Here is a 23,024-nt window from a genome sequence, read left to right as displayed (position 1 = left end):
CACTTCCTCTCCCTTCTCTGACCACCCTCCCCCTATTATAGCAGCATATAAGAGAGTGTTGCTCAATTACCTATACTACTACAGCGCGTACTACCCGGCACCTCCTCTGCTCATCCCGCGGAATGTGATTATTTACAGTTTCCTCTCTCAGCTCCACTGGGCATCGCCATCTTTTTTCCGCCGAGTCACATGACCAGCCTGCTAGTTCCCCCGGGGGGTCACGCGGCTGAGCGATGAAGTGACGTCATCGCGATGTGTTTTCCCGGCGGGTGATTGGGTGTCGGGTGCCGTGACGTCGCTCGGTGGGTGGGGGAGGGCATGGAGCTGCTGTCCGGGTTGCTGGCTGCTCTACGAGGGGGACCGAGAGGACGAGGTCGGGTCATGGAGGAGCGAGCCCTGGAAGTGTATGGTAACCGGCAGTGACACCTTGTGTGCAGCGCTGTCAGTGTATCTGTGCGGCAGAGGGCAGACACCACTGCTAGATAGTAGTGGGGATCCTTGCAGCTTCCGGGTCCTGCTGCTGGGTGACCTTATCTAATATATATCCTATGTGTCTATGCAGCAGCACTGTGTGTGTGTGTGTGTGTGTATATATATATATATATATATATATATATATATATATATATATATATATTACACACACTCTCTGTGCTGGAATTATGTCTACTGTTCACTTACCCTAATTTGTAATCAGATTATTTGAAAGTGTGAAGCCACCTCCACACCTGTCATCCTAATCTTAATTAATTGTTAAATAATCTCGTAAAATGCATCCCATACTGTTCATAGTGTCTCAGGTTGGCAGGTATAGGCTGCTACGTGTATGAGAAGTTCTTAGGCATTATGAGGCAGGTAGTAATGTCTGGGTGTTCATAGCTGATGCCATACTGGGATTTGTCTATAGTGGTGACTGGTTAGGACAGGAATTATTGTATAGTAAGTGTGTCATACCTTTCTGCTGGGAGCAACAGCAATTGTGAATTACTGACTGTTATTATGTTACAGTACACCACCCACACAAGAAGTCATATTAAAGTGTCAAATATGCTTAAAGTGGTCCTATCAACTTCAGTGGGCTGAAGCCATGTACAGCCTATCCTATATGCTAGGAAAGGAACATCAGCCCAGTAAATGGATGAGGCTCCATTGTGTTTACGTGTCCATGCACTTTAAACATTCTCCTCTGAGAGAGTACAGATGCGTAATTGCGGAAATACATTGGTTATGAGATTATGTAAAGAAGATGCTGTTTTAGTATACAAGGCCAGTGCGCAATGTGACTTTTTCTCCCCAAGATTTGATATTTGTAACAGTAAGCGGAAAGTCCAACAATGTTATGTACTAGTCCAGTGGTTCCCAAAAATGTTTGAATCACGGCACCCCTAGGCCAAATTCTTCTTATTGAGAAATTCGGCAAAATGTATTAAATTAAGTAAATGGTGATTGGCTGTCATTCTTCGGTTCAGTTATGTGGTGGTGGAGAGGGTTGTGCTTCTGTTTGTGCACAGATTTTATGAATTGTAGGCAAAACAAGTGATAGTGGCTATCGCATTGACCATAAGTATCTTGATATGGTCCTGGACCACCAACCCGTGGCACCCATGCAAGTGCCTTGAGACACCCAGTTTGTGCATCTCCTAGTACAGTGGTTCCCAATCTGTATGTGGTGTGACTTCTGTATATGGTCTCCTGCTCTGTTACAAGTGGTAATTTTACTTACATTAATATCTGTGTTATTCCCACAGATATAATCCGGAGTATTCGGGATCCAGAAAAGCCCAGTACACTAGAAGACCTGGAGGTTGTGTCTGAGAGTTGTGTGACTGTGGAAGAGCTGGATGATGAGTGTTACCTGGTGATCATAAAGTTCACACCTACTGTTCCACATTGCTCCCTAGCCACACTTATCGGTAGGAAAAAGCCTATAACTCCATAGATCATTTATGTGTAATACTAAGTGAATGTTTTATATCACTTTGGGCCTGATTCAGAGTTGTACGCTGTGCCGATGCTTTCGCAAATGGAGCAATTTTTTTTGCCGTTGCGCATGCGCCATTACCTAGTCTCATGCTGCAAGTATTTATTCTCAGTGTGAGTGATAGGCAGGGAGCATTTGGGGGAGGCACCAGGGAGTGTCAGCTAAAAATGTAGGTGTCTCGACTGTTTCAAGGGGCGTGTCACACCCTGCATCTGCGATCCTGTACTCAGGAAACAAGGCTCTGGCGTAGCGGCCATTCTGAGTGACTAGAGACTGACTTGAGGAGTCGATGTTTGTATGATCTGCGTCCGATGCTCCGTATGTGTACGCAGTAGCGGACAGCTGCGAAGACTCAGGAAGGCGTCTCAAGTCCCAGCTACTGCTGCATTAGCATTATTTAGCACATCCACAGCTATGAAAATTTACGCAGGAATTGCATACAACTGTGAATCAGGCACTTTGTTTTATTTATGTTTCTTATTAATAATGCTCGGCCAGCCCTAAGCTCTCCAGATGAAACAACAAGTCTCAGCATGCCTTGCCAGTTAGAAGCTGGCATTGTATAATAAGAACAATGTGAGAACATAGGTTATCTAAGCCTGTAGTGTTTATGAACATTTGTGTTTTTTTCCGTTCAGGGTAGTGCAGTGTTGAGGTTCTGCTTTATATAAGAACACCTGTTGCTTTGTCACCAAATTACTTTGGACGGAATGACACTGCAGCTGAAGTGTTGTAGAGTGTCAGCGAGACAGCACTTCACTTAGAGAATTGGGTGTCACCAGGGGTTGGGTACAGGACCCCCAACGGTCAGGATGCAGACATTCAGAATACTGACGGCTGCATCCTGACAGAATGCGGAGGTAAGTATTGGGTTCAGGGGCAGATTTAGGGTTAGGCTGTGGGATGCCGCTGTTGGTATTGTGACTGTTGGCATCCTGACTGTTGGGATACAGACTACATCCCGTCACCAGATGAGCTTCTGAATGCGGCAGTTCTCAAAAAACGTTCTGCAGATTGTTATTATTACTGTAACAAAAGTGTGTGTGTGTGTGTGTATATATAATATATATATATATATATATAAAATATTTTTTTTATTTTAAAAACACTGGTGCCAAACTAGCAGCTATGATCTGCCCTTCCTGGTGGTTTTGGGAATAACAACCTGCTACCAGAATAAAAATTGTAAATATTTACTCTATATAATAAGCGAGAAAGCTTGTCTGTCTGATTGTCCTTTATGCACGGACCGGAGTTTTGGACCTAGCTCCACCAAATTTGGCATGGTGGTGTAGCTTGACCAGGATTTTGCCTAGGTTTGAACTTCGTCAGGGCCACACACTGTTACACAATCCCTAAAAATGACACTGTTTAAATACAAAGGTTTCGGGGCTGGCTCAAGTGGAAATTGGCAGTCTGGCAAAAACCTGTAAGAAAGCTACAAAAGTATCCTTTTTAACCTCAGTGTGAGCAAACTTGATGACTTATGGAAGTTCATATTAAATCCAGAGCCTCTGTGTTTGCATGCAAGGGCGTAACTAGAACTTTGTGGGCCATATAACAGATCTTAAAAGGCCCCCCAGAGGTAAAAAAAAAAAACCACACATACATTTGCCCCCACACAGAACCCATTCAGGTTATGCCACACAGCAGTACCCTTTAAACACATTGTCATGCAGTAGTAATGCCCCTTACACATTATACCACACAGTAATGCCCTTTACAGATTATGCCACATAGTAGTAGTGCCCCATATAACACATTATTCCACACAATACTAGTACCCCTTTACACACTATGCCCCCCAGCAACTCACCTCGCAGTGTCCCTCCAGCAGCCTCTCGCCTCCCTCTAAGTGCCATCAGCAGCAAGCAGGTGTGGAGTTGGGGCCGGGTCACCAGCTAATTACAGCTGGCTCAGCGGCAGACATTGACAGCCGACGCAATTTTAATCTGGCGCCAATCGGAACTTGCGGACCGGCAGCCAATCTGGAGCCACCACTGCTGATTAACTGCAAGTTCTGATTGCCTGGTGACCGGCGGCGCAGTCTCTCCATGACTCCTTGCCGGTGTGCCAGCTGTTATTAGCTGGTGTGCCAGCACCAAATCAACACTGCTGAATCCTGGGGCCCCCTCTGTGGCCATGATTGAACTGGCCCACTTTGTGTGCGTAACTAGGTGCAGGGGTATCGGCGAGCCACAGAAGCAGCTCAGGCACCATAACAGCCGCACCCCTTGCATTCACGGTACTTACGCCGCTGTTTGCATATTGGCAAATAGTGGGGTCCTTCTCAGGATCAATGGAATGGGGTTATAGGCAAGGACAATGTAAACAAATAAAGGCTGCAGTTGTTCAGGGTCCAGTCTTCAACCCGGGCAATGCTGGGTATCCCAGCTAGTGCCAAATGAGAAAGTTTGGGGCAGTCTATGGATGAGAGACTGTTGTGATTAGCACTAGTGCTTTTTCTCCTGATGGTACTCAGGGGTACATACCAGAACCTTTTTTTTTTTTTTTTTTGTATAATATTTAATCCTTATAACTAGTCCCAGAAACCAGAAAAAATTGTGAAATAATTTCAGGAATTAATAAAATAAGCACCTGAAGCAGAGATACAACAATCAAAATAATAATGTTCTAATAATATAATGTTAAAATAATATAATGTTGCACTACTTTCGGCATTGTTCCACATGGTGCTCGCCTGGTTTTTTGATAATGTTTGGAAAATGTATAGAATGTTGTACAAAGTAATGTCTGCTTTCTTTGTTGTTGTTGTTATTGTCCTCAGCTCGCTCCGCTCTCCCCCTCATTTGGGTTTGTTTCTAACCCCTGTGGGAGTTCTCCGCATCTAACTCACTGCTCACTGGGACAGGGAGATGGTAAATAAGTTTGTTTTGTCTTTCTATACTCTCCCTCATCTAGGGATTGACTGACATGTCTGCAGGGTCCCTGCGGGTAGTTGCTCCCTCTTCAGATTCATATTTTAAAATCTTATTCTGGAACGTGGGATGTCTTAATTCTCCCATCAAGTGCAAACGAGTAATAACCAATCCCACAAAGAGATGCATTGGGTATCTGGTGACTGGTCCTCTCTCCAGGCTCCTTGGCTGGGTCAGTCTGTCTCTGCTGATTTCCATAGGAAAGCGACGTGGGTGGTCTTTTTGTGTTTTTTTTTTACAGAGACCTCCACTATAATAATCTGCATTCAGTGGCTGACCGATATGGACGCAATTTGGTTCTCGGTGTGGAAATATAGGGTGCTCCTTATACACTAGTCAATGTCTATGCACCTAACCTGGCTGCTTCTGCGTTTTTGCAGAACCTTATCGTTTAGCACAGCGTTCTAATTTCCCTCTTATTGTGGGAGGGGATTTTAATGCAGTGGATGATCCCCCTTCTTGATAAATAACCTCCGCCTAGACACTGAACTTCTTCAGTGTGAAAACCTATCCAGTCTTTCAAATCCACTCTCCAGCTCACGGACATTTGGCGCTCCTAAATCCCACAAACAAGACTTTCATCTACTTTTAGTGCATCAAGAGTTGGGCACTTTTTTTTTTTTTTTGAGCTGCTCTGTAGCTAGGGTAACTTTTTAAAACTGATATAATTCTGGGTACAGCCACATGCCGGGTTCTCTGTGGAACCATCCTGGGCAGTTGCCAGGACCAGACGGGGACAGCAGAGGAAGGACACCTGGCCGTAGACGTCATCTGGAGCGGCGCGGCTAAAGGTAAGAGGAGGACTATCTTGTTTTTTGGGCAGCTAGTTCCCCCTGGATCAGTGGAGGCTTTTGGGGGGAACATAGGAACCGGCGACCGCACCGGGGATAGAGGCTGCAGCACCTAACAGGACGCCGTTACCAAACGGCAAGGCACTTGGGAGGTTAGCCTCGGGGAGAGAACTCTCCTGTTGCTCCTCCCCTTTTCTCTTCGTGCACTTCCCTGCTGAACTGCACGCTAAAGAGCTCATCTCCCCATGATGAGCGGCCATCTTCTCCAGAGGCACCTGTTCTCCTGCAGGTTTGGGGAAAGGGTAAATACTCCTGTCTATACCTGAAGGCGTCCTCCTGTGCAACTATAATTTACGGTTTTATCACTTCCACATGACCTGTGTGTGTATTTGCTATCTCACTACTGTTACACAATAGTGACTGGCTTCTTCACTGTTTCTGTGCGACATTCATTACAGGTATTTGTGTGGGTTGTTTTTCAGTGTGTTTTATACATTTTGTGTCACCATGTCTTCCAAAGGGAGTTTCAAAGCTGCTGACAAAGCTTCTGGCAATAGTTACTGCATGTAAACATTGCCAAAAGAAGCTTCAGAGTGCTGTAGGATCTGTGATGCATGTTTTTCAGAACCACAGGGGGATAGTGCTCTAGGTTCATCCCCATCTGAACCAGCTTAGACTAATACACTAATGCTATGTGAGAGGTGTCTCAGCAATTATCCCTGTCTAGACAGGCTCCTGCAGCTGCTCCCAGCACTCCCTCTGAGGAGCCTGCTTGGATGTCTAGTTTATCCCAGTCTGTACATGGGTTAGCACAGGTTTCATCCTCCCTACACCGGATGTTAGATCCGGCAGTCACATGCCCTCAGTACAGTGGCGTAACTACTGCCCCCGCGGTGGCTTGGGGGCGCCGGGGGCAGTGGTTACGCCCCTGCAACTGTGAGCACTGGCCTCTGAAGTGATCGGAGGCTAAGGAAGCCTCTGATCACTTCAGAGGCCAGCGTTCCCAGTAATGCATTGTCATAAGGTCACCCCCGCAGTGAGGAACCAGAGCGGCTGCGTCTGCTGGATCAACTGATCCAGTCAGCACGGGAGTCGGGAGACACAGCCCGGATGACAGCTGCAGCCTGCATGGAGTCAGGTAAGTAGGGGGGAAGAACAACTACAGGGCGCACTAATTGAAGGGGCACAACTACAGTGGGCAGTGGGCACTACTTGAAGGGGCACGACTACCAAGGCACTACTTGAAGGGGCACAACTACAAGGGGCAATACTTTAAGGGACACAGCTACAGGGGGCACTACTTGAGGGGCACAACTACAGGGACACTACTTGAAGGGGCACAACTACAGGGACACTACTTGAAGGGGCACAATTACAGGGGCCACTACTTGAAGGGGCACATTTACAGGGGGCACTACTTGAAGGGTCACAATTACAGTGGGCACTACTTGAAGGGGCACAGCTACAGAGGGCACTGCCTATGGGCACAACTACAGGGGGGCCTGGATAATGGGTACTACTACAGGGGGTATTGCATAAGGGGCACTATTACAAGTGGCATTTCATACGAGGCACAATTACAGTGGGCACTACTTGAAGGGGCACAATTACAGTGGGCACTACTTGAAGGGGCACAACTGCAGGGGCAATACTTTAAGGGGCACAGTTACGGGGGGAACTGCATATGGGCACAGCTACAGGGGGCCAGGGATAATGGGTACTATTACAGGGGGCATTGCATATGGGGTACAACTACAGGGGGCACTGTATAAGGGGCACTAATCTAATAGGTTATAAATTATGTTCCCATTAATCTGGTTCTACATGGACATAAAAACTGTACAAACCTGTCTTGAGGTGACAGACTGGCAGGAGCGGAGAGGAGGGTTGATGAAGTAGATCTGTCAGGGTGAGATGTAATGGGCATTATTGCGTGGCATAAAGTGTAATGGGCATTACTGTGTGCACAATGTACTATTAGGGGCATTACTGTATGGCATTATGTGTTATAAGGGGAATAATGTATAAGGGGCATTACTGTGTGTCATAATGTGTTATGTGGCATAATGTGAAATAGAGGCATTACGGCGTGGCATAATTTGTTATAAGGGCATTACTGTGTGGCATAATGTGTTGTAAGGGGTATTACGGTGTGGCATAATGTGTTATTGGGGCATTCCAATGTGGCATAATGTGTTATAAATGGCATTACTTGGTGTGTCATAATGTGTAAGGCACATAACTGTATCATGAACATGAAACCGCACACCTTAAACGTCGTCTTTGGGTGTGTTTATTTTTTGGGCGGGGAAGGGGGGGGGCGCCTGAAACTTTTTTGGCATGGGGGAGCAAAATTTATAGTTACGCCACTGACTCAGTATCGTCATTTATCTTTCCCAGAGGTGCAGGACAGGGATGTGCAGGTAGGAGAGGCAGAGCCTCCCTTGTCATTTTCCCTGTCAGACTGCAGAGTTTTGACTATGAAAATGATTAGAATAATACAAAGAAGATATTTATAAATATCTTTTATTATTCTGATCTTTTTTTTTTTTTCTAGGCAAAATTGCAGCAGCACGTCGCAGGCGGATGCAGAATTGAAAAAAACAGTGGTGTCTCTTCCATTCAAGGGTGACATCTTGTTTGGCCCTGAACTGGATCAGATCATTGCGGCAGCATCCAAGAACGCTTTTCTGCCTTCCTCTGCACCAAAATCCTTCCATTTGATCCTTTCGTCCACAGGGAAGGCCAATGTTTGTCCACCCCTCGAGGGGGCATGCAGACTCTTTCCACCTAGGTCCCTCCCGAGGATCAAGTTCTAGAGGCCGTCAAGTTTGTCCAAGTTGTCGCGCTGCTCCCAAGCTAGCCGACAAGCCTGCAACATGACTGTCCTTCACGTTTCCTTCCTCACCATAGGAGGGATTCGACGTTGGGGGCTTGTCAGCTATCAGTGGCTTCTTTTAGAGAGGTTGGTTTGCAGCATCGTGTCCAGAGGATACGCTCTTGTGGGCCCACCTCCTCATTTTTTTTTGTTACCGGTCTTCCCTTAGATCAAACCTCTTCATTGTTTCGAAACCGTCCCATTTTGAATCTCAAATACCTCAATCTCTATCTTCGGGTTCCCAAATTGAATCCCTCAGATCGATTGCTCAATCCTTGGAACTTCATGGCGTCCTTTGATGTCAAGGACACTAACTCAACTCATCCCAATTTTGCAGGGTTTTCAGTCCATTCTACATTTTCAGTTCCAAGCTATGCCGTTTGATCCCTCGATGGCACCCGAGTATTCACGAAAGTGATGTCCATCATGGCGGCTGTCAGAACTGGAGGCTCATCCCACGTTGTCCATAACAGTGTTAGTTTCACGGTTGGATCCTAAATCTCAAGAAGTCTTTTCTAGTTACTGCCCAACAGATGGTACACCTGGGAGCTTTTCTGGGCACTCAGTTGCAACAGGCTTTCTTAGCAGAGGACAAGATCTCGGGTGTTCAATCACTTGTTCTCGGCAAACTGGTGTCTACCTTCGTCATGGTGGAGGAGTTTGATCAGTTCAACAGCCGGTGTTTTCAGAGGGAACTGTTTTCCCAATGGAATGGCTCTCCCCTCCAAATACGCTCGCAGTTCATCCGTCTGACTCTCAAGACAAGGCAGTCCGTACAGTGATGGTTGATCAGACCTCACTTGGACAAGGGCCATCCGTTTCATATTTCATCATGGACTATTCTTGCAAAGGATGCCAGCCTCCGGGGATGGGGTGCAGTAACCCTTCACACGGCCTTTCAGGGTCGTTAGTCATCACAGGAGGCACGTCTTCCCATCACCATTCTAGAACGCCGAGCTGTTTATATAGTGCTTGTGCAGTCTCGTCACTTTCAGGGTCTCCCTGTCAAGGTCCAATCGGACAATGTGACGACTGACACTTGCATAAATCACAAAGGAGGAACAAGAAGTGTTCAGGGCATGAGGGTAGCAGGATCTTATTATTTCCTGGGCTGAAAAGCATCTTCTGGCCACATCGGCTGTCTAAATCCCCGGGGTGGAGAACCGGGAGGCAGATTATCTCAGCCGCCAGGAGGTCCACTCAGGGGAATGGTCTCTTCATCCCACCATTTTCCAGCATCTGGTGGAGCGGTGGGGACACAAAAGAATCAACTTAATGGCCTCCAGGCAGAGCTACAAGCCACCCCGGTGATGAGTTTTTATTCCATTGCGTATGGATTTTTAAGTTTTCTATTTTAAATTTGTCTATGTAATATACTTAATAATTTTTCCTTTCCAAATTTCCTGGGGAGATCTATCTAATATATTGCAAATACTGGCTCAAGTGATCAGTGAGCGTTCTTGTCTGTACTGTGCTGATACAATTTTTAGCCAAGTGGTTCTTATTGCTATTGGAAACATTGTGGCTGTATCTTTGCTACATCAGAAACTCAATATTACTTTACTACAACATTATTTCAGCAACGTTTATACAGATAAACATTTATTCCTCGTATGCCTTAAGTGTACTTTGTTGCACAGAGCTTATTACATTTACCAAATTACCGTTGATGTTCCACACTAGTTCAATTGATGGGGACTGTTTTTCAAGTATCAAATGTGATTCAGTCAATTCTTAACATTTGTTAGTATTTCATAATGATTTTTAAACAAACATCTTTCTACTTCAGGGTCCATAGGGTTCCACAGGATACCTTGTGGTATAGGTGTGACGTCAGTCGCTGGGCTCCATAGAGTTAAGCTTTTCAGCCTCCCAGGATGCACTAGGGTCCCCCTCCTATACCCGCCCCCGAGCCAAGGCACCTCAGTTTAGTTTGGTGCCCGGCCGGAGTCGGGTGCACCTGTCGGAGTGGGGGCTAGAAGAGCCCCTGAAGCTTTCTTCAATGCAGCTGTGGCTGCACATCTGGATGTACAGCATGGACAGTCAGTCCTGACGTCCATGCTGTCTTCCCTACACCCCCGCCGGTACCGATCCGGGGATGCTGGTGAGCATCTGGGGTCACAGCTAGCGGTGACCCCAGATGTTCCGGACCATGGCCGGATCCAAGGGGGACAAAGGTAAGCAGCGGGGTTCTGCGGTGGGTCCCCGCTGGTCACATGGTCCTAAGTCCCCAGGCAGGGGGCTCCCTGGGGACTGGCTGCAGCGTGGAGCCAGGCGACCAACCTGCACTTTCCACTACCCCCTGGGACAGCGGACCGCAGCAGAGCGGTAGCGCTGCGGCGTCCTAGGCGTTAAATGTATGCCAGGGGAGCGCGCCTTCCCTGTCTCACAGCCGGCGCCTCCCCCGCTGCACACAGCCCTCTCTGCACGCTGCCGACTGGTCCTGTGGCAGCGCTCCCCCCCCAGGCCAGCCTCCTCTCTGCTCCTCGGCGGCCATCTTCTCCTGAACGCATGGTGAACGCTGCTGGAAGCCTGGAAGGAAGCATCGTGGTCTGGGTCCCCCCGCATACCTCTCCTCCGCTGTGGTCAGGTCTGTGTATGCAGCGCTGTGTCCTACCAGGCCCTGGGTCTGCGTAGTTGAGTGATCAGCGCTGTTAGTGCAGGAATTGATATTTCTTTGCATTGTATGTGACTGTGCTAGCGCTGCTGCCTGTAACTTTTCTCTAAACTGTCAGCTTTATTACTGTCCCTGTTCTTTCTGCTAAGCCCTTGCGGTGTGGTGCTGCAGGGTGGTCTCTCGCCTATTTAATATATAATTGGTGAGAGAGGTCACATGCGTGGTGCCATCATGTCTGAAAGTGATTTTCCCCTCCGGCTACAGTGTACTATGTGTAAAGTACCGTTAGCGGAGGGGGAGGGTAGCACGGAGGGCCTTTGCCGGCAGTGTTTGTCCATGGCGCGGCCTCTTACGGTTACAGCACCGGTACAGGAGCCGCCCTGGGCTTGTTTCGCTCAGGCGCTTACAGCCTTAGTGGGCCAGTTAGCTCCGCAGCCCGCGTTTACACCGATGGGTTTGTCCCAGCAGTCAGTGGTGTCGTCACCCATGCAGGGTTTCCCACGACATTTGGTGGTACCCCACAGTCTCCCTATTTCCCCGCTCCCGGTTTCTCAGGAGCCAGCGTGGGTTAACTCCCTGACGAGTTCTGTACAGCACTTGTCGGATGTGTTGCAAGGGGAGTCTGTGATGCGGCCGCATAAACGGCCGGTGGCGTCTGTCGGCTCCTTATGAGGATGACGAGGGGACGTCTGATGATGGGGAGATTCTGGATCCTTACGATCAGGAACCTCTCCATACTAAGGACGCTGATGCTAAGTCCAAAGTATATATTCCTGGACTTATTCGGGAGGTCCGCACAGCCTTGGTGATTGAGGACGAAGTTCCCCCAGCGGCTAAATCTAAGTATGCCTTTTTCAAAGATGTGAAGAGCGATGCCACAGTCTTTCCTCTTTCGGGTCAGTTGGTGGACCATTTAGAGGAGGCGTGGAAACAGCCTGGCAAAAGATACCAGCCGCAGAGACGCCTGGCGGTGGCTTATCCGTTCGCGGATAATTATTTTGCAAAGTGGGAATCCCCTCCACAGGTGGATTCTCACGTGACCAGTCTTGTCCGTAGTGCCACATTGCCGATGCCATCTATGTCCTCCCTTAAGGATGCTACGGACCGCAAGGTGGAGATCTGCCTGAAGTCCGCTTATTCCCTTGCGGGGGGGGGGCAGCACGGCCGGCTATAGCCATTTGCTGGGTTACCAGAGCAATGGAGCGCTGGGCGTATTCATTAGAGGCTTCTTTTGATTCCGACTGTCCGGCCGAACAGGCGGAGTTGATTGGTAATCTCCGTGATTCGGCCACTTATATCAACGAGGCGGCCCTAGACATTAGTATTCTGGTGTCTAGAATTTCTTCAGCAACGGTGGCTGCTTGTGGCTGCGATCCTGGAAGGCGGACGCAGATTCCAAAAAGGGTCTGGAGGCGTTGCTGTTTACCGGAGAAGTTCTCTTCGGTCCGGATCTGGATAAGATTGTGGCCACGCTGGCGGCAGCCAAATCGGCTTGTCTCCCGTCGGCCGCTGCTCCTTCTGGTTCTGGACCATCGTCCTTTCGGTCATCTAGGGCCCAGGGCAGGCCCAAACCACAGTCGTTTCCTCGACAGGCTGGCCCTAAGAAATCGGCCAAGCCCCGGAAGCCGGCATGGAGTACCAGACGTCCGGCCCCCAAGCCAGATGACAAGCCTGCGGCCTGACGGTCCGGGCCTCCCCAGGGTGGGAGGCCGCCTGCTGCAGTTCGCCCAGTGTTGGTTGGCCACTACGACAGACACTTGGGTTCTGGAGGTGGTCTCCCACGGGTACACCCTCTCCTTCCGGCACAGACCCCCGGCTCGATTCTTCACCACGGGTCTACCATCAGACCGGAACAAGGCTACGGAGCTGTGGAAGGTATTGCACACTATGCTCCAGGCTGGAGTTATAGTGCCTGTTCCATTCTCCCAGAGGGGCCAGGGTTTCTGTTCAAATCTTTTTTTGGTACAGAAACCCAATGGGTCGTATCGTCCGATTTTCAATCTCAAAGCACTCAACAAGTCTTTGCGGGTTCCGAAGTTTCGGATGGAGACCCTACGGTCCATCATTCTGGCGCTGGAACCTGGGGACTACATGGTGTCATTGGACATACAGGACGCTTACCTGCATGTCCCTATTCTTTTGCGCCATCAACAGTTCCTCAGGTTTGCAATCCGCAGCGACCACTTTCAGTTTCGGGCGTTACCTTTTGGCCTGGCGACAGCACCACATGTTTTCACCAAGGTGATGGCGGTAATGGCGGCTTCTCTGCGGCTGCAGGGAGTCCGCATGTTGCCGTACTTGTTATTGGTGGCGGGATCTCCAGAGCTCCTGTTACGCCACTTGGACCTGACCATTGCACTGCTGCAAAGGCACGGCTGGCTAATTAACTGGCAGAAGTCCACTCTAATCCCGTCTCGGAGGATTCTGCATCTTTGAGCCTTATTGGACTCGGGACAGCAAAGGATCTTCGTGACTGAGGACAAGATCTCTGCTTTACAGTCAAGGGTGCGCAGTTGTCTGCACAGCCGCCTGGTGTCCCTACACTCGGCGATGAGGTTACTGGGCTCCATGGTGTCGGTGTTCGACATGGTGGAATACGCCCAGTTTCACTCCAGACCTCTGCAGCACCTGATCCTGTCCAAATGGAACGGGCTGCCTCAGTCTCTGAAGTCCCAGACGATTGTGATCACCCCGGAGGTTCGCCTGTCCCTTGCTTGGTGGTTACAGACGGCCCACCTCCAACAAGGGACGTCCGTTCTGGTTTCCAAATTGGGTCCTGTTGACAACGGACGCCAGTCTTCGGGGCTGGGGAGCAGTTTCGGGTCCACACTTGTTCTAGGGCAGGTGGACGCCGACAGAAGCGCAGCTTCCAATAAATATCTTGGAACTCCGTGCGGTCTTCAATGCTCTCCAGCAGGCACATCGGTTTCTCCAGGGTCACCCGGTGCAGGTCCAGTCGGACAACGCTACCACCGTGGCCTACATAAACAGGCAAGGAGGAACCCGAAGTCGGGCGGCTCTCGTAGAGGTGTCTCGGATCCTGGTTTGGGCGGAGCGCAATCTTCCGGCCATATCAGCGGTCTTCATCCCGGGAGTGCTTAATTGGGAGGCGGACTTTCTAAGTCGCCAGGACGTTCATCCAGGGGAATGGTCCCTGCACCCGGACGTTTTTCAACTGTTGGTGGACAGGTGGGGTCTGCCAGGGATCGACCTCATGGCGTCCCGGCACAACAAGAAGTTGCCGGTGTACGGGTCTCGCACAAGAGACGGAGGGGCGTCTCTGGTGGATGCTCTGTCCGTCCGGTGGATGTTCCGGTTCGCATACCTGTTCCCTCCGGTCTCCCTTCTTCCACGGGTAATCCGGAAATTCAAACAGGAAGGAGGGACGCTCCTGTTGATAGCTCCCGCGTGGCCCAGACGGCACTGGTTCTCAGACCTTCAGGGACAGTCCTCTGCGGTTGCCGCTATGACCGGACTTTCTGTCTCAGGGTCCTTGTCTTCACCCGGACCTGACTCGCCTGTCTTTGACGGCGTGGCTGTTGAGACGGCCATGCTGAGGTCCCGGGGGTTTTCCAGCTCTGTGGTGCGTACCATGTTGCGAGCTCGGAAACCGTCTTCCGCGAGGATATACCATCGCGTGTGGCATACGTTCTTCCAGTGGTTTCGACCGAGAGGTTATGCACCGCGGGAGTTTCGTTTGTCTCGGGTTCTCGCCTTCCTGCAAGCGGGACTAGATCATGGGCTTCGCCTTGCTTCTTTGAAGGTACAGGTTTCGGCCCTGTCTGTCTGGTTTCACCGTAGGATTGCTACAATCCCGGATGTACGCACCTTTATGCAAGGTGTTCTTCGCATTCAGCCGCCCTTTGTTCCACCTGTGGCACCTTGGGATTTGGCTGTGGTCCTGAGGGCTCTCCAAGGACCGCCGTTTGAACCACTGGGCTCAGTGGATCTTAAATGGCTAACAGCTAAGACTGTTTTCCTTCTGGCTATTGCTTCGGCCAGACGTGTTTCTGAGTTAGGGGCTCTTTCTTGTAGACCCCCTTTCTTGGTTTTTCATGGGAACAGGGCAGTGCTCCGCACTCGGCCCGAGTTTCTTCCCAAAGTTGTTTCCCAGTTTCATGTTAACGAGGAAATCGTTGTTCCGGCCTTTAACTCACCTGGCCTTTCCGTGGGTGAGGCCTCTTTGGATGTTGTGCGGGCCTTAAGGACTTATGTTGACCGCACTTCTTCGTTTAGGAAGTCGGACGATTTGTTTGTCCTCTATGGCTTCCGTAAAAAGGGTTGGCCTGCTTCAAAGCAAACTTTGGCAGCCTGGATCCGTATGGCTATTTCTGAAGCTTATCTTCATGAAGGCCTACCGGTTCCTCCTTCTCTGAAGGCTCATTCCACTAGGTCTGTGGGTCCTTCGTGGGCAGCTCGATGTGGTGCCTCTGCAGTCAAGATCTGCAAGGCTGCTACGTGGTCCTCTGTCCATACCTTCGTGAGGTATTACAGGTTTGACACCTTCGCCTCTCAGGATGCTTCCTTCGGGCGGCGGATTCTCCTTTCTGCACAGGAGCGTCCCCACCCTTAAAGGATACTGCTTTGGGACATCCCCAAGGTATCCTGTGGATACCCTATGGACCCTGAAGTAGAAAATATGAGAGATGGTAAGAACTTACCCTTGTTATCTCTATTTCTACGAAGTCCATAGGGTTCCACAGGACACCTGCCCTGTCGCACCTGTGCTGCAGATGGGCTTTGCTCTGGTCAGCGGTTTTCCGTCTCCCTCTGGTGAGAATGTGATTCTTGTATGTGTCAAGATCTTTTTTCTCTCTCTTCCTTCTCCTCCGGCCTATGGCTTGATAACTAACTGAGGTGCCTTGGCTTGGGGGCGGGTATAGGAGGGGAACCCTAGTGCATCCTGGGAGGCTGAAAAGCATAACTCTTTGGTGCCCAGCGACTGACGTCACACCTATACCCCAAGGTATCCTGTTGAACCCTATGGACTTCGTAGAAATAGAGATAACAAGGGTAAGTTCTTACCATATCTCATATTTTTTTGAATAAAATTATTTATTCTTTTTCTATATATTTAGACTTGTTGGTTCTAGATATTTTGAGTGTGCAGTCTGTATTTATCCTGACATGTTCCTGACATATTCTATTATGGTTATAAACCACCCAGCGTATTGCATATCATATTGCTGCAGTACAGAGGTTATACTAGTACTGGCACCAATAGGAGACCAGGCCTGGTTAGTTTGGAGGGGAATAAAATGGGTTTCATGGTCATGGCAGCTGTAGAGATGAAGATTCCATGGACCCAGAAATAGGCATTAGTACAAAGGTTTGAGTGAAGCAGGATTGGAGTACAGTGATGTTGCAGCATACTTGCCTACATTTGAAAAAGCATTTCAGGGAGATCGTAAGAGCAATACCTATGAGCGCAGAGGTAAAGTGGGCGTGTACTGCTACATCTGAGAGGCGTGTCATAAAATTGATTTACATACAAATATAAATGAGCCCCAAAGCAGTTAGTAAAATCTAATTTTTGATAAAAACACACTGACACTTTCACAAAATGCATGTAGCCATAGGGACCATTGGGGGTAATTCAGTAGTAGATGGAATTGCAAAGCCGCATACAATTATGTGAATGCAGCAGGAGGCGTCATGCATACATTACTATTCTGAACTGTCGGCCGCTGCAGATACAACAAAGAGGCCGGGAAATGTCCGTCAGCCAACCCTGTCCTCTTTCTCCCCAGAATGATGTCGAAACTGAGGCCGTCGCCACCCCCTCCCGCCCACCAACTGCAGTAGACTGTCAATCACTGACAGTCTGCTGCCGGACTGCGTGCGAACACGCAGGACCCGTACTGCATATGCGCAGAGCGGGTCTGGTGGGAATTCTGGAATCTGCGTTCAACAGTGCTTTAGCATGCAGTCCTGAGTAAGACCCATTGTGCATTATAACCAATGCAGGGAAATTATACTAATGATCCCATTTGAATGTATATACCTCCTGTTTTGTGTGTGTGTGTATATATGTGTGATATTTTATTATTTAAAAAAAAAACAGCTACTTAATGGGGGTAAGGTGCAGTCAGGGAGATTACCTGAAATAGTAGCAATCTCCCTGACAATCAGGGAGAGTTGGCAAGTATGTGTTACAGGCTACAGAATTATATGGATCAGGTGCAGCATAGGGGGCTTATCATAGAGTAGGAGATCATTGCTGAAGCAGAGGTCTCACGTGTGTTTGGAGATGTTCTATCCGGTATGTGATGAGCTGCTGAATGTGTGTGAAATATAAATAACTGTTCATAAATAATGAGTTAACAGAGTGGTGAGAGGATTGCAGGTTACTGAATGGATTCTGGAGGTTACAGGAAAGCAGTAATGGGGGGATGTGAGTCGTGGATGAGTCTTGCTGTGGTGTTGGGGGCAAATTGGAGAGATTATTCGAGTAGTAGTCTGGTGACCACAATGTTGCACTTTTCTATGCAGATGATTAAGAGAGGTTGCATTAGTTATATGCATTTTTAGTGAGAGAAGTAAGGGATATTTAGCCAATCAGCAGTTTACTGTAAGTGGGTCCTTAAAATTCAATCCGTGTTTAGAGAATGATATAAAATGTGCATCACTCCTTGATCTGGCAACTGTGATAGTAGTTCTTACTGTCAGGGCTGAAAGCTTTGAGGCCCCAATTCACTACAGAAGTAATGGTTTCCCTCAGCCTGTTAGCACAAGGTTTCTGGAATCCTGGAAATCAGCCATGCATCACATGTTATATATGCCTAGTGTAAACACTGATCTTGCGGACCTGTAGTCATTTCCACAATGAGTGAGTTATGGAAATTGTTTTTGTTTTCTTAAGATAACTAAACCATTTTAATCTAAATAAAAGAAATGAATAACTACAGCCCTACAATATGTAAATCTTGGGAACCTGATCCAAGCCCATTTTAGGTGTATGAATACTATGTGGCATTGAAGTCGGTCAGTGCTTGCTTGTGATACCCTATAGCTGAAGGACAGGCAATGCTTGTTATGTGTATATTGACATTCAGTTTCCTCTTTCTCTACACAGGTCTGTGTTTGAGGGTCAAGCTGCAGCGATGTTTATCGTTTAAGCACAAGGTAAGGAATGATATCGCTGTCTGGACACTCTGGATTTCTTCTAGGATATTGGGTTCTGTTAATAATAAATGAAGCAGTTTCCCACATTGTCACCTTGCAGAGACTTCTCATGTGTAGAAGTGCAAGAATGTGCGCTCATGGGGTCTTTACCGTATATGCATCTGTCCTTCCTTCCCATTGTATTTATTTTGTGAGGTCTTTGTGGGTGGGAGGTTGACTGTATATATACAGATCTTGGCTCTATGTGCAGTAATGGACTAACAATGTAGGAGAGCTTTAGTAAATGCATGACTGGAGATAGGGCAGAAGACAAGCTCTTCCCTCATACAGGCCCAGTCATCCATTTTATTCCGCAGTTTGGGCCTGATTCAGAGCCGGACGCAATTAGCGCTCGCTCGTCCAGAAAATAGGGGTGGCTATTCAAATCAACCGTTCGCTCTTTGCGGTCTGTTCACGTCTCTAGGTCTGAACGAGCGAACAAAAGTTGCGGTCGTTTTTTGAAAAAATACGCCCCCTGGCCGCTCGCATCCTACGTCATGTCCGCTATTTATTAGATTAATCGAGTACATTGACCAGGGTATGAACTGCTCGCTATTCTTGGGGTTGGTTTTTGCTACCACAATTTTGCGAGCAGTTCTGGCTATAAAATAACCCAGTGACGTGGTCAATGACGCTGCTGGTTTAATTTATGCACACCCATAAAACGCCCGTTTTGACCTTTAAGCACGCCTGCATTTGGATCTCCACTCCCCGTTTTCAAGCACCTTCCCCTGTTACCACCCACATACGCCTCCTCCTCTCACTCAAATTATCAGGCATTCGCTATTTTGCGAGCACATGAATTTCGGCCGCACAGACTGGTTTGCGAATGCCTATAACGATCTGTACGCATGCGCAGTTGGGCAAACATCGCTCGGAGCGAACAAGCGGACGCTTACGAGCGGCTCTGAATAAGGCCCTTAGTGTACCGCCTGTCTATTTTTCCATAGTCATCCATAACCTCTGTGTTAGTAGTTGAGCCATTTCTTTACAATTCAGTTCTCAATTAAACAACATAGAGATCCACAAATGTAATAGTCTGCAAGTTAGAGGCACCGGCATGATTTTGTTGAATTGGCAACTAGATTTAAAGCTGCAATAATTATGCTTTCAATTCATCAGCAAAATTGCGCTGGTGCCTGAAACCTACTGGCCACAGACCTCACTAGAGACACCTGTGTGCACAAGCCCTTTAACATGGACAGTAACAGGGCTTAGTGGTATTTGCAGGAAACAATAAGTCATTACTGTGTCTTTGTACTAGATGGTATAGACTGCTTTCTCATGCTGTATGCTATATCATGGCTATCAGTCAGTGATAAATCACTTTATATTGTCCTACAGAAGGGACTAGTAGGTACATTCTAAGCAACACTCAATATTGGCCTTTTAGAAACCTCTACGTTTGTGCAAATACATGTGAGATTGCAGTTAAGGGCATAGGTTTGTGGAATGACATGGTGGCTGCGGGGGTGCTGAGATTTGCACAGTCTAGAGGACTTTTGCACTTAAGTGGTAAAACTGAGTTTTCTGGCTGGTCATTGTACCAGAAACTACGTCCCTAAACTTTAATTTGTTTTATCCGCCTTTCAGTTGTGCTGTAGATGGAAAGTGCTCTTTAAGCAAACGCAAAGTGACACATACAGTAATACCCCTTTTCCACCAAAATCCTGGGTCTGGCCCTTTATTTCGAACACTGTTCCAAACTGGGTCAGACCCGGGATTTACCCCATTTCCACGGGTGCAATGCCGGCGATTGGAGATGTCATTACCAAGCGCCAGAAACTCCAGCTCTCCCCTGAACGCCAGACCGGAGCGGACCGCTTCACACAGACAGCTTCCGAATACCACCCAATTACCGTGCTGGAAACTGGTCTCTGGTCGGAAGTCCGGGGTAACCCGTTACCACTGAACCTGACCCACTAAAAACCCTGCTCGATACTTGGGAAGAAAGGATTGACCCGGGATTTTGTTTTCCTTGGAGCCTTTTCCACCGAGCCACTACCCGGGTTGATGCTGCAATAACCCGGGTAGTTTGGCCAGTGGAAAAGTGGTATGACTCTTGTTCCTTTACACACACACAACTAAACAAGGCTAAACCAAGCAGTATATTAGGAGAGAATCATAGCTATTTAGATAAAAGTTGAGCGTTAAGGTGACATTTTTACTGTATGTGGACGAACACAGAATAAAGTAATGAGTCTATTGCTACTTCAGGTGAAATGACCATACGTGTGATTTATAAATGATACATGTACCATGTACACTTTGAAGGCTTAAAGAAGTTTCATGCCTGTCCACCACTGATATGGGATGGTGTCACAATGCAACTTTTCAAAGACCTTCCTAGTGATACATTTCATTACATCTGACATGCTGCTTCTGTATAACAAACTGTGGGCCTGATTCACTACGGATCGCTATTGCAGCTGCGATTACGCACGCAGCTCCGCTGCGAGAATATACTAATGAATGCTATCGCAATTCCGTCGCGCAGCCAGCATAGAGATGCCCACTACCGCTATCTCACATCCGTAATACCTTGCAGTCCTGCGTATACATCATTAACATCGGCCCCTCACGCAGAATTACAGCAGGTCTGACCTTACACAGAAATTGCTAACCTTGTTGCACGGAGTGAGTACTCAAGCTGTGTATGCCGTCGCAGTGGCTAATTTATGCACCCCCAGGCAACAGCGTTCAAACGGACAGGCACGCCTGCGTTTCTCCAACCATTCCCCCCGTCACCACCCCAAACGCTGACTACCTGTCAATCACTCTGTGACAGCTTGCCGTGCTCTGCGTGATCGCAGTGCAGCCGTCGCACACACGCAATGCATCAGCAGTACGCAGCAATCTGCGTATGCTGTTGCGATCCGTAATTAATCAGGCCCTGTAAGCCGCATTTTTCCATTGGACTTGCTCTTGTAACACAGGAAAAAAAAAGATGTTTAATGTGATGTATCACAATACGGAAAACTTATTGTTTTTCATTTATAAATAAAATGCTGTTTATTACATGACACTACATTTCTTGTGCTTAGAAAATATAAGCTAATGTAGTACAGCAATTACTGCAATGGTACTGTCTCGCCACCAGATGGCAGTGCAATCACTAATATTGTAATGGAAATCCCATTGTGGCGTTGGTTTAACCTCTTCCTCGCTGATAGATTAAGCACATTGCAAAGCAGAGGAATAAATTACAAATCCTTATTTCACACACCCACAGTTCTGGCAATAAAGTTTGGACCGCAGGGATATCTGGCAGGTTTTCTGCATTCCTGGCTTTTCCAGGCACTCTAGTAAAGACCTGACCTGTACTTTTTGCAGTGCTTTCTGGGGAAAGCTGGTGTCATGTAATCCTTCCACAAACAATGTAATACAATGAGCACTAGACCTGTACCTGCCATTGTATTTTGCTTGTTTGATCCCACAATCTCCTGCAGTGGGTGAGTTCATGTTGTTCTACTTTTCCAGCTGGAGATCTATATTTCTGAAGGGACTCATTCAACAGAGGAAGATAGTAAGTTACTGCTCTTTTTCCGCTATTAGGCCTGTGGGTATGGAACAGTCTCCTACAGTTGGAATAACCACTTATAATGTATAATACAGGGGAGGGACTGCTCAGTGTACTAAACAATGTATTTTCTAACCGCTGCAGTATATCACACAGGCTACAACTTGTGCTAAGTACAGGTAGCTGGCAGCTGTGGTGTGAGATCTTACCTGGCAACCACTGTTCTAGGTTCAGAATCTTAACTCCAGTCCTCAGTTACACCCCTCCCCCCCCTCTGTGGGAATTGGTAATTATCCTACCAATTCCCACAGAGGAAATCCCTGAAAACCTGATTTGTGGGAGAAACTTTATTACCACAATTGAAAGCCTTTTCCTATCATGTATAACACAGATTAACCCAACTCTAATAATTAGAGCTGTGGGTGGGGGCAGTCACTTTTTCATGCAGTTTATAACTATGACTGGTCTTTTTATCTCTGAAGTTAATAAACAGATAAATGATAAGGAACGAGTGTCTGCCGCCATGGAGAACCCAAGTCTGCGAGAGATAGTGGAGCAGTGTGTCACGGAACCGGATTAGATTAAAGAAGACCACACTGAGGTGTAGAAGATCATCGGCACATGAGGTGTATAGAATGGAGTCATCTCTCCAGAGGGGCGGCGCCACTGGTCATGTAATACATTGGATGTACAAATTCATTTCCTCAATAATCCTGGGCAGCAGCCTCCACTGGTCACCTTTTGTGGTGGCAACGCTCTGTGATGGAACATTCTCAGCAGATGCTAGCTGACTGGAGGTTATACAACGGGGCAATTGGTCTATGTGACTAATCAAGAGGTTATACTTTTGGTTCTCGGAGCAAGTACAACGAATATTTGTGAGCCAGGAGACCGCGTTATTGCACTGTACAGACAGGGAACGTAAATAAAATGCTTTTATATGACTCTTCCTTATTGATGGAACCTAATAATGAAATATATGAACATCTGTGCAGACAGATTTGTATATATGTCTCTGCAGAGGTTTACAACTACAGTACCAGTCAATGAATATTTGCTCTTCTAGACAATGGGGTCTGTGTATTTAGCAAGTGACCTGTTAAATGACCCCTACAGAACTCTGATACTCGGCTA

At 47.8% G+C, this 23,024-nt stretch overlaps 2 protein-coding genes across 3 annotated transcripts in view; one reads left to right on the top strand and one right to left on the bottom strand.

Moving 5' to 3' along the window:
• The window catches only part of SPG11 (SPG11 vesicle trafficking associated, spatacsin), an 81,117-nt gene extending 80,885 nt beyond the window's left edge, over nt 1-232 (bottom strand). For both annotated transcript variants that reach the window (XM_088452813.1, XM_088452814.1), the window contains exon 1: nt 71-232. The gene's annotated coding sequence lies outside the window, so the exon portion shown is untranslated. The remainder of the gene's footprint in view (nt 1-70) is intronic.
• On the top strand, nt 153-22,834 carry CIAO2A (cytosolic iron-sulfur assembly component 2A). The gene is made up of 5 exons (XM_088452816.1): nt 153-409; nt 1,749-1,913; nt 18,282-18,331; nt 21,851-21,896; nt 22,373-22,834. The coding sequence occupies exons 1-5, from the start codon at nt 319-321 to the stop codon at nt 22,468-22,470; spliced, it is 450 nt and encodes a 149-aa protein (XP_088308942.1). The 5' UTR covers nt 153-318; the 3' UTR covers nt 22,471-22,834.
• The last annotated feature ends 190 nt before the right edge of the window (nt 22,835-23,024 follow it).

Source organism: Taudactylus pleione, unplaced genomic scaffold (assembly GCF_031769625.1).
Source record: "Taudactylus pleione unplaced genomic scaffold, aTauple2 ptg000556l, whole genome shotgun sequence".
Lineage (NCBI taxonomy): Eukaryota > Metazoa > Chordata > Amphibia > Anura > Myobatrachidae > Taudactylus > Taudactylus pleione.
The sequence above is the reverse complement of the archived record's forward strand: the minus strand, read 5'-3'. Positions and strand labels throughout refer to the sequence as shown.

What these genes read in the sequence shown, in the direction of transcription:
- CIAO2A (XM_088452816.1), top strand. Translation starts at nt 319, where the DNA reads ATGGAGCTGCTGTCCGGGTTGCTGGCTGCTCTACGAGGGGGACCGAGA. An exon ending in GCGAGCCCTGGAAGTGTATG is followed by an intron (nt 410 to 1,748) that starts GTAACCGGCAGT and finishes TTATTCCCACAG; the next exon opens with ATATAATCCGGAGTATTCGG. An exon ending in TCATTCAACAGAGGAAGATA is followed by an intron (nt 21,897 to 22,372) that starts GTAAGTTACTGC and finishes TTATCTCTGAAG; the next exon opens with TTAATAAACAGATAAATGAT.